General features: G+C 41.9%; 1 protein-coding gene across 1 annotated transcript in view; it reads right to left on the bottom strand.

Moving 5' to 3' along the window:
- The window catches only part of LOC311109895 (interleukin-1 receptor accessory protein-like 1), a gene marked incomplete at both ends in the record, with an annotated part of 264,081 nt that overhangs the window by 149,795 nt on the left and 101,703 nt on the right, over nucleotides 1-12,583 (bottom strand). The window contains one exon of the mRNA XM_084152912.1: nucleotides 11,478-11,631. Within this exon, the coding sequence (XP_084009038.1) occupies nucleotides 11,478-11,631 (154 nt within the window). The remainder of the gene's footprint in view (nucleotides 1-11,477; nucleotides 11,632-12,583) is intronic.

Here is a 12,583-nt window from a genome sequence, read left to right as displayed (position 1 = left end):
GTGGTCAGTACGGAGGATGAGGGCCAGGTGTCTCCATGACAACTCAGTACCACCATCAGCCCCATCATCAGGTTAATGACTCAGTAATAAAGAATGCGTGTGTGTGTGTGTGTGTGTGTGTACGTGTGTGTATGCGTGTACGTGTGTGTGTATGCGTGTACATGTGTGTGTATGTGTTTGTGTGTGTATGTGTGTGTGTTTGTATGATATGGGAAGAGTGATGGACTGTTTAAAGGAAGCTGAGAGGGCTAGAGGTGTGAACATTGATGCCATTAAAAGACTGTAATAAGACACAACAGGGTAGTTAGTTCAGTTCTGTATGGCGCCACTGCCACACTCACAACACACATCCACCTGACCTTATAATTGTTAACATAATTCTAGATAAATATATGCAATTTACACTCGAGTGGGCTTGAATAACTTATTTTCTCAGTTTCCTTTCACATCGACAGTGCATGAACACTTCGTCCAGGTACCATGTAATTTTCAACAGAATGCATAAAAAGCAACTGCCTTGTAATTGAAACATACGGGGAAATATAGAGCCTGTTCAGAAAGAACCACAACAGCAGCAACGTTTTCATAAGACAACACATCAATAGAGTACCTTTCAGATCTGCAGTACAACAGGATGGGCCGAGACATAATAATGCTCATGTGTCCTCAAACCTCAGAGAAACAGAGCAAACCAGGTCACCGCAAATCAAAACTACTTCATTACTACGTGGCTTCCACTCTTATGAAGCCTGGCCTAGATCCAAAATGGCACCCTATTTCCTACAAAATGGCACCCTATTTCCTACATAGTGCCAGAGAAGCCGGTGTTTGGAGGATATATTGGCACAAGATGCCTGCAAGTCAAGGGCCTGCAAAGCGTGCCAATTTATCCTCCAAACACCGGCTTCTCGGGCACTATATAGGATATAGGCTGCCATTTTGTAGGAAATTGGGTGCCATTTTGGATCTAGGCTTCGAGGGCATTATCACTTTATCACAACGGGTTATCAACATATTCAAATAATGATTGACATATTTTTCATAAAAACATTTATTTTTATGAATTTATTCATACCATTTCATCCTTCCACGAGATATAGTCCCGACACAAATCTAAGGTTGCTACCCAAGCCGGCTGGTCGTTCGTTCTATCGGTTTGGTTGCTAGAGACGCGACCCAGTCGTTCATTCTAAATGTTCCATTGCCATACTGGCTGGCAACGTTCTTATCCCTTGCTTGCTAGCTAGCCAACTACAGCTAACTTACAGTCACGTCCAACACTGAAGCCAGAATAACAGCAAAGTAGCTGTATTTGCATTTGATTAAGCTGTTTTTAGCGACATTTATTTGTATACATCCATGACAATGAGCTAATGATGCCGTTTTTGCCTGGCATAGAGAATGTGCCCTCTCGTCAGGACACTTTTGTTCAGAGGAGCTAGCCAACAACACAGCTAACACAATCACTTCAAACTGAAGCTGGAAAGACTGTAAACTAGCTGCATTTCGTTTCGTTTGACCTGTTTTCTATTGACATTTCTTTGTATATATCCATAAAAATGATGCCAGCTAATTCATGATTTCGACTGGCTGAGAAAAGCTGTCTGCCTGTCTGTCTGTCTGTCTCGTCCTGACTCCCGACACGTTCATTACTATGGGACAGCTGGAGATCAAAGTTCAATATTCAATTTTTTTGCAAATGTCGGAGAGACAGACAGCAAGGTTTATACAAATCTCCGCTGTTGAAAACCAAATGTTAGTCTAAAAGAAATGGGAGATAATGTTTAGATGCCTTTTATAGTGGAGATCATGTTTATAAATTGCCTGGCTGGGCTGATGAGACAGTGGAGTGCGCAGTCAGATGGAACAGATTAAATAGACATTTCAACGTCATAGATTTAGCCGGTGGTAACTTGTGGAATAGACACCGGCTGGAATGTGGTTTTAACCAATCAGCATCCAGGATTAGTCCCACCCGTTGTATAAATAGGGAATAGGGTGCCACTTCAGACGCGACCCAGATTCATCTCTACATCCAGACTGATTGGCTGTGTGACTGTATGTCATTAAGGAGTGAGACATTTAAAACCAAATCCTTTTGCCATGCTTGGCTAATGATATCTATATATAATGTAAAAATGTAAAAAATGGGTGTAGATCTCTCCCAGTGTCGGCCATGTCCCTTACATATAGTTGCAGCGTCATCCCCAGGAGATAGAGGCTCATTGATTTAAAACAGTGCAGCATGGACCCAGAATGTGCCACCTCATCACCATACAGGAACAGCTAATGGTACAGATATATATATTTAAAAAAATACACAGCTTTGGAAGCTAGCCAGATGACATTATCTAGTACCAACATGTCTGATTAAATATGTCTGTCTGTAGTGAATGGTTAATATGAACTGACTTAGTGAGCCATTCTGTCTGTAGTGAATGGTTAATATGAACTGACTTAGTGAGCCATTCTGTCTGTAGTGAATGGTTAATATGAACTGACTTAGTGAGCCATTCTGTCTGTAGTGAATGGTAAATATGAACTGATATATCAAGCCATTCTGTCTGTAGTGAATGGTAAATATGAAGTGACTTAGTGAGCCATTCTGTCTGTAGTGAATGGTTAATATGAACTGACTTAGTGAGCCATTCTGTCTGTAGTGAATGGTTAATATGAACTGATATATCGAGCCATTCTGTCTGTAGTGAATGGTAAATATGAACTGACTTAGTGAGCCATTCTGTCTGTAGTGAATGGTTAATATGAACTGACTTAGTGAGCCATTCTGTCTGTAGTGAATGGTTAATATGAACTGACTTAGTGAGCCATTCTGTCTGTAGTGAATGGTAAATATGAACTGACTTAGTGAGCCATTCTGTCTGTAGTGAATGGTTAATATGAACTGACTTAGTGAGCCATTCTGTCTGTAGTGAATGGTAAATATGAAGTGACTTAGTGAGCCCTTCTGTCTGTAGTGAATGGTAAATATGAACTGATATATCGAGCCATTCTGTCTGTAGTGAATGGTAAATATGAAGTGACTTAGTGAGCCATTCTGTCTGTAGTGAATGGTAAATATGAACTGACTTAGTGAGCCATTCTGTCTGTAGTGAATGGTAAATATGAACTGATATATCGAGCCATTCTGTCTGTAGTGAATGGTAAATATGAAGTGACTTAGTGAGCCATTCTGTCTGTAGTGAATGGTTAATATGAACTGACTTAGTGAGCCATTCTGTCTGTAGTGAATGGTAAATATGAACTGACTTAGTGAGCCATTCTGTCTGTAGTGAATGGTAAATATGAACTGACTTAGTGAGCAATTCTGTCTGTAGTGAATGGTAAATATGAACTGACTTAGTGAGCCATTCTGTCTGTAGTGAATGGTAAATATGAAGTGACTTAGTGAGCCATTCTGTCTGTAGTGAATGGTAAATATGAACTGATATATTGAGCCATTCTGTCTGTAGTGAATGGTAAATATGAACTGATATATTGAGCCATTCTGTCTGTAGTGAATGGTAAATATGAACTGATATATTGAGCCATTCTGTCTGTAGTGAATGGTAAATATGAACTGATATATTGAGCCATTCTGTCTGTAGTGAATGGTAAATATGAACTGATATATTGAGCCATTCTGTCTGTAGTGAATGGTAAATATGAAGTGACTTAGTGAGCCATTCTGTCTGTAGTGAATGGTAAATATGAAGTGACTTAGTGAGCCATTCTGTCTGTAGTGAATGGTAAATATGAACTGATATATTGAGCCATTCTGTCTGTAGTGAATGGTAAATATGAACTGATATATTGAGCCATTCTGTCTGTAGTGAATGGTAAATATGAAGTGACTTAGTGAGCCATTCTGTCTGTAGTGAATGGTAAATATGAACTGATATATTGAGCCATTCTGTCTGTAGTGAATAGTAAATATGAACTGATATATTGAGCCATTCTGTCTGTAGTGAATGGTAAATATGAACTGATATATTGAGCCATTCTGTCTGTAGTGAATGGTAAATATGAACTGATATATTGAGCCATTCTGTCTGTAGTGAAAGCAGTAGCTAGTGATGAATGGACAGGGCTAACCTTGTGTCAACTGAAAAGGAGTGCATGCTTGAATACATGGAGTGAGGTTACACAAAATACGGCAATTTGTTCTACAAGAGGCTGAAAATAAATCCACAGGTGAAGAGAGGAGAGAAGAGATCTTCTAGAGGAATAAGTAGGGGTCTACAGAATATAGAGAGATTGAAAGGGTTCTCTCAGGCCAAGTCTCCATTCGCAGCACGTCAGCGTAAACCAATCAAGGAGATGTTTGAGGCAGCGAGCCACGGGTCCATTTCCCCTCTGTCACATACAGTCCAGTAATGCCTTTATGAAAATGAGTGCCGGCTGCACATGACAAATCACTGTAATTGATCGCACAGCCATCCATCACGGGTAAGAACCCTCTCTTCCTCTGAGAAGCAGTGCACTTGAAGCTGAGTGCTTAAGACAAGTATGCTCTTTCCACCCCTCCATCTCGCCATCCTTCCATCCCCCCCCCGCCTTACTTCACCCACCCACCCTTATCCTTCTCCCTCCACCTCTATCATTACATGGAATATCACAGAAAAAAGTAAAGCGTACCAATTCAGCCCAATCAAATGGCAGATTCGGTTACTATGTTGCCAGGACTACGGGAAGATAAGTGACAGGTGCTGAAAGTTCCGCTGAGCTGTGTGCTGTTCTGTGCTGTTCTGTGCTGTGCTGTTCTGTGCTGTTCTGTTCTGTGAGGGGGAACATTTTAGGGCCCATGGCACTTTTCTTCTGCTTGTTCTGATCATGTGATGTAATGGTATTGCTACATCACATCTATGGCAGCTCTGATGACCCAGTGTCTCGCTGATGGACTGGATTAAAAGTGTCAGATAATAAAATAGAATCATTCTGGCTTTAGAGATAATACCTTCCTTGATCTACCCTCTGACTTGCAAAGTGAACTCACACACACACACACACACATTTATTTTGCTTCTCGGGTATTGTCAACCCTTAACATTTACCTCCTTTAAATAAGGGGAAAAGTACTAACATATAACACTTATCTACCACCTTTAAATAAGGGGGAAAAGTATTTGATCCCCTGCTGATTTTGTAAGTTTGCCCACTGACAAAGACATGATCAGTCTTTAATTTTAATGGTAGGTTTATTTGAACAGTGAGAGACAGAATAACAACAAAAAAATCCAGAAAAACGCATGTAAAAAATGTTATCAATTGCATTTTAATGAGGGAAATAAGTATTTGACCCCCTCTCAATCAGAAAGATTTCTGGCTCCCAGGTGTCTTTTATACAGGTAACGAGCTGAGATTAGGAGCACACTCTTAAAGGGAGTGCTACTAATCTCAGCTTGTTACTTGTATAAAAGAAACCTGTCCACAGAAGCAATCAATCAATCAGATTCCAAACTCTCCACCATGGCCAAGACCAAAGAGCTCTCCAAGGATGTCAGGGACAAGATTGTAGACCTACACAAGGCTGGAATGGGCTACAAGACCATCGCCAAGCAGCTTGGTGAGAAGGTGACAACAGTTGGTGCGATTATTCGCAAATGGAAGAAACACAAAATAACTGTCAATCTCCCTCGGTCTGGGGCTCCATGCAAGATCTCACCTCATGGAGTTGCAATGATCATGAGAACGGTGAGGAATCAGCCCAGAACTACACGGGAGGATCTTGTCAATGATCTCAAGGCAGCTGGGACCATAGTCACCAAGAAAACAATTGGTAACACACTACGCCGTGAAGGACTGAAATCCTGCAGTGCCCGCAAGGTCCCCCTGCTCAAGAAAGCACATATATAGGCCCGTCTGAAGTTTGCCAATGAACATCTGAATGATTCAGAGGATAACTTGGTGAAAGTGTTGTGATCAGAGACCAAAATTGAGCTCTTTGGCATCAACTCAACTCGCCGTGTTTGGAGGAGGAGGAATGCTCCCTATGACCCCAAGAACACCATCCCCACCGTCAAACATGGAGGTTGAAACATTATGCTTTGGGGGTGTTTTTCTGCTAAGGTGACAGGACAACCTCACCGCATCAAAGGGATGATGGACGGGGCCATGTACCGTCAAATCTTGGGTGAGAACCTCCTTCCCTCAGCCAGGGCATTGAAAATGGGTTGTGGATGGGTGTTCCAGCATGACAATGACCCAAAACACACGGCTAAGACAACAAAGGAGTGGCTCAAGAAGAAGCACATTAAGGTCCTGGAGTGGCCTAGCCAGTCTCCAGACCTTAATCCCATAGAAAATCTGTGGAGGGAGCTGAAGGTTTGAGTTGCCAAACGTCAGGCTCGAAACCTTAATGACTTGGAGAAGATCTGCAAAGAGGAGTGGGACAAAATCCCTCCTGAGATGTGTGCAAACCTGGTGGCCAACTACAAGAAACGTCTGACCTCTGTGATTGCCAAGAAGGGTTTTGCCACCAAGTACTAAGTCATGTTTGCAGAGGGGTCAAATACTTATTTCCCTCATTAAAATGCAAATCAATTTATAACATTTTTGACATGCGTTTTTCTGGATTTTTTTGTTGTTATTCTGTCTCTCACTGTTCAAATAAACCTACCATTAAAACTATAGACTGATCATTTCCTTGTCAGTGTGCAAATGTACAAAATCAGCAGGGGATCAAATACTTTTTTCCCTCACTGTAGCACTTATCTACCACCTTTAAATAAGGGGAAAAGTACTAACATATCAAACATTTTCTCACAAAGGGAAATCATTTCTCCTGCAGCCAAATTCTTCAGGTTCCTTTTCCTCGTGCTGCTTCGGAAAGTCTAATTATACTCTATCAATTAGAAGGGCCATTATGAATCACCCTCCTTCATATGCTAATGAGTCAACTTCACAGAGCCAAGACAAGAGGAGAGACCTCTGTTCTGTAATGGTTGCCCATTCAGCAGAGCCTAGTCACTGGCTGCATCCCAAATTGTATGCCCTATGGGCCCTGGTCAAAAGTAGTGCACTATATAGGGAATAGGATTGTATTTGGGAAGCATCCACTGAGAGAGCAGCCAGGGGAATGGAACCATACAGCAGAGTTCCAGAGCTATAGATCCACACATTCCTGTTTTTACTTGCTGTGGGAAATCCTTGCAGAGGTATAGTATGTATAATATAGAAATGATGCAGGAGTCTGTAGGATAGGATAAGGATATTTAGATATGGTGCTATCTCTGGACCTAGGACTACACTTTTTTTGTTGAAGGAACTGATTGGGCGCTCAGCTGTTAAATCAACTGGAACATCCAAGGGAGGAGATAGGCATTCTAAACTAGGATTTCTAGTCGGTTTCCTTTAACCTGGGGCATTTGGGGAATTGTCATGCTTCTCTACTGTAAGTGGAGAACCTTTTAACTTGTCAACGGTAGGCCTAGTATTAGCATCACTTTATTGTAAAATAAAAAGCAAGATCACCACCGCCATCGGTCCCAAGTCATTAGCTAAACATGCAGACCGTTCGTTTCCCTCCGTGCAGCACAAGAAGACACTATAACAGCCCATTGAGTAGGCAGATAATTATCCACTCTTTATTGTGCAGTTTTCAATCCACCGGATCAAATGGCTTTACCTTGTAAAACAATCATAAAATCCCAAATTTCATTTAGGAATAATGTATATTTTTAATAGTTCCACTAATGGCTGAAGACATCATTATCCTTAAAGAGGTCCTCAAGACAATGGAACTTGATCTTTCATACTCTTCTCCTGCTATAACAGGCCAGTTGACCATTGATACAAAGAACAGACACAAAGGTTGGGGAGGATAGAAGAAATGAACTGCAGAAGTCTGATCATTATAGACCAAGAGGAATGGAAATGAAAGAAATTACATTTACACTCTGTGTGAGAATTAATGAGATACTTGTATTAGAGGTACATTATACAAGATGTAGGCCTATAAATATAGACTGTAGATATTACAGTCTCATCTCAATATGAAATCTCACAGTCTGTCTGACACAATCATGTGCGGGTGAATCATTAAAAACATGATCAAAAAACATTTGATGTGACTGTTTTATGTAATATCAATTCATTTCCCTTTCTTTTACCAGGAACAGTCCACCAACCACCTGGCCAAGCTAGGAAGGAGGAACAGTCCACCAACCACCTGGCCAAGCTAGGAAGGAGGAACAGTCCACCAACCACCTGGCCAAGCTAGGAAGGAGGAACAGTCCACCAACCACCTGGCCAAGCTAGGAAGGAGGAACAGTCCACCAACCACCTGGCCAAGCTAGGAAGGAGGAACAGTCCACCAACCACCTGGCCAAGCTAGGAAGGAGGAACAGTCCACCAACCACCTGGCCAAGCTAGGAAGGAGGAACAGTCCACCAACCACCTGGCCAAGCTAGGAAGGAGGAACAGTCCACCAACCACCTGGCCAAGCTAGGAAGGAGGAACAGTCCACCAACCACCTGGCCAAGCTAGGAAGGAGGAACAGTTGCAGCCGTTGAGTCATAATAGTCATAACAGAAGATATCTCCATTTACACCAGTTACGCAACAACCACTACATAACATATTGTTTTGTACTGTATTGATACAGACTATACAACATTATATGTTATACAATGTATGGACCAGGGTCGTGGCTTCCCTGTAGGATACTGTGAGATGTACTGTACAGCATAGTGGAGGAAAGAGTTGTTATGATTACGGCTGCATATTAATCAGGCAAATCTGATTGGTTTTACAAACACATGAGCACTATGTGAACGCCGGTGCCAACTTAACTACAACGACACAACAACATCACGGCAACATAGCCCCCCGTTAGAGGAAATAGCCTTGTTTATATGTAGAACTGGTGAGACTGGTCTTTTATGAAATAGCCAATGGGTTTGTTGTCATTCAATGTTCTGTTATTGAAATGAAAGGTCTAATGGATGTATGTGTCTAAACTAATGTCCTATGTGTCATTTAAAGGTTATATAGCTCCAATGACTGTATGTAGGGGGAATGTGCTACCTACAGTACATACACTGAATGAATAAAACATCAGGAACACCTTCCTAATATTGAGTTGCACCCCCTTTTTCCCTCAGAACAGCCTCAATTCGTCCGGGCATGGACTCTAGAAGGTGTCAAAAGGATTCCACAGGGATGCTGGCCCATGTTGACTCCAACGCTTCCCATGGTTGTATCAAGTTGGCTGGATGTCCTTTGGGTAGTGGACCATTCTTGATACACACGGGAAACTGTTGAGCGTTGAAAAACCCAGAAGCATTGCAGTTCTTCACACACTCGAACCGGTGTGCCTGGCACCTACTACCTGTTCAAAGGCACTTAAATATTTTGTCTTGCCCATTCACCCTCTGAATAGCACACATCCACAATCCATGTCTCAAGGCTTAAAAATCCTTATTTAACCTGTCTCCTCTCCTTCATCTACACTGATTGAAGTGGATTTAACAAGGGACATCAATAAGGGATCATAGCTTTCACCTGGATTGACCTGGTCAGTCTATGTCATGGAAAGAGCAGGTGTTCCTAATGTTTTGTACACTCAGGGTATGTCTCTATTACAGGAAGTAATGATGTATGCATGTATGTCTATGTACATGTACCGTACATGATATGAGTAGGTGGGCCATGTTCTTTCCTCTGCCCTCCATATGTGGGTAGAAGCGTGTAATTATTATTCACTAGATAGATAGATACAGACAGACAGACAGACAGACAGACAGACAGACAGACAGACAGACAGACAGACAGACAGACAGACAGACAGACAGACAGACAGACAGACAGACAGACAGACAGACAGACAGACAGACAGACAGACAGACATACAGACAGACAGACAGACAGACAGACAGACAGACAGACAGACAGACAGACAGACAGACAGATAGATAGATAGATAGATAGATAGATAGATAGATAGATAGATAGATAGATAGATAGATAGATAGATAGAAACAGAGAAGGTCCTCAGATTCCCTCCTGATTTCAGTCAGATAAAACATTTGCAAACACTAAAGCAGGATGTTTTCTCGCTTAAAGAGAGAGTTCTCCCAAATTACGAAATGACATATTGGTTTCCTTTCCCTGTAAGCATTCTATGGACAAGGTATGACAGCAATCTATGCTTTGGTTATTTTCCCTTTCCACATGCTAATGTTTTAGCATTTGTGGCACAAATCCCATTCAAGTCATGGGACTGATATTAAAATGTTTCGTGCATCATGTTAAAAGGTTAGCATGTAGAAAACAGTCCTAGGGAAACTCAACCAAAGCATGGATTGCTGACATACCTTGTCCATAGACTGCTTATAGGGACAGGAAACCAATGTGCCATTTTCTAATTTGGGTGAACTATCCCTCATCCAAAAATGCTAAATGTGTCTCTGTGCGAGGGGAGGGGAATCGTCCCGGAGGACAAGGACCGTCTGAGGCAGCGGGGAACATGATTGATGAGTGAAATTGGTTCTATGGAGTCTGCCTTTGTCTCTTTAGGGGATAATAAACTGTAATCAGATCGCCGTAAACTGCAAATAGTTTGCTTGACCTCCAGACCACTATGGGCGATGGGTTTGATGCATTGAAATGTAACAGCTCTTAATATATCTTGCTACAGTGGTTTTCTCTGGTGTTTTCTTTTTAGAGTTCAGCCATGAGGGCAAGACTAAGTAGAGTAGATCTTTTTGTAATCATTGTGTCATTGATTGAATGTACCGGTACTATAGGTTTTCCATCAAGACTGTCCAAGTTGTTACTGCACATCAACCTTAGCAGTGGCGGTGGCAGTGGCGAGCGATCTCTATTCTGTCACACCCCTCGCTCTAAAGATAAGGAACTTTAAGTTCAAGCTTTAATATTTCAACAGTCTTAGTTCAGAAAAAGTGCTGAAGTGGCTCTGTGCAAATTCCACTACTTAGCAATTAAGGCAGCCAGTTGAAGTCACGACAGCACAGAGGTATTGAACCCACAACCCTGGCAACGAGGTTCACAACTACTGTCTTAGCAGAAAAGGTGTGTTTGGTAGCGACAACACAACAAGATGTAGTGAGAGATTTACCATTACCATGTACCATTATACATATAACTAATATGGATACATGTCAGCATTCTGACATATTTCTAATGAGATGTCTGCTGTAACATAATCTCATCAATATTTTCTCGCTGAATGTACACCTCAGATACCTGGGTTTTTTCTTCTTCTTCATTTCAGCCAAGCAGAAGATCTGTAGCTAATATACAAACAGCTATTGTAGCCATCCCCATAATAGACGAAGACCCCGACACAGCTGCACAATAGCAATGATTATTAAATCCGCTCTCCCACAAAGAATGAACGCTGCCTCGCTGACAGACAAAACAACATGAACATTCATCAATGCCAATAAAAACACAATGCAAGTTATCACCAATGGCCCAGCACTGAGCACATGTGACCTGCAAAGGAGTTTTTCTTACCTGTAACAGATAGTTCTGTAGTTCTTCTCACCACGAAGCTCCCAAACTGTAATTCACACGTGTAATTTCCAATGTCATCTTCACGCACCTCCCGGATAGAGAGAGTATCTCTTCTCCTTACAATGCTTTGCCTCCACTGCTTTGGCTTGCATTCCTTCGATTCAAATAGAGAGAAGGCATATGAATGTAAAACAACATGACGAAACAGACAAGGAGTATACAGTTGGACTTAGATTACACTTTTTACAACATACAATATAGACATGTAGAAAAAATGGACGCCTGAGGAAATGCATCGAACCGTTCCAAACTTCAAACATCTGTTTGATCACAAATGCATTCTCATCTTGTATTTAGTGTTGTTGTACTGAGTTCCTCTTTTTTTGGCGAGATGAGTGTGATCTATTATACAACATTAAATCTCTAAGTTGCCACTAGAAGAGCAACCTAGTTCATTTTAGTGAGAGTGAACCCAGAGGACGAAAAAGGGAACTCAAGCCACACAAACTCATTCCCCCACGGCAGGAAAACTGGAACACCGTGGGTTGGTTCCACCTGCGCTCGCTGGCCTCCCAGAATTCAATCAGCTTCGCTTCCAGAGACAGAGAAAATGACTAGGATATTCTGGGGCCACAGTCATTATCCATGTTTTAATTTGATTCACTGGGAAACTGAAGAAGCACTGTGACCATCTAAACCGACACTCATCTAGTTTTGATGAATTGGCCCTTGGCCTCCGTCGGCTACTCTGTCCGTCTGCTGTTACACTGTGGGCAGGCGGCGGGGGCCGGCGAGGGCCACTGGTCGACTCAGATAGCCAGACTTCTGACTCTGAGGACCCCCTCCAGTCGTTTGGGTGGGGGGAAGAAAATAAAGAGTTCATTGTTTCATCTTTTAGACTGTTTATATCATGAACGTGGGCTGTGGCCCCCTTTCCCCAGACGGTTTGAGTCTCATGAAAAACAAATGACATCTCAGGGGGTGCTGTGCAGAGTGGCTGTGAGTCATGGGTGGATACATCTACCAACTGTCATCAAGCAAGCACATACGCTGCTACAATATGTATGCTTTAATAAAGACTAAAATAATCATATAAAATAATAAAA

The sequence above is a fragment of the Coregonus lavaretus genome, assembly GCF_964263955.1.
Source record: "Coregonus lavaretus genome assembly, chromosome: 35".
In the NCBI taxonomy this organism is placed as follows: Eukaryota; Metazoa; Chordata; class Actinopteri; order Salmoniformes; family Salmonidae; genus Coregonus; species Coregonus lavaretus.
The sequence above is the reverse complement of the archived record's forward strand: the minus strand, read 5'-3'. Positions and strand labels throughout refer to the sequence as shown.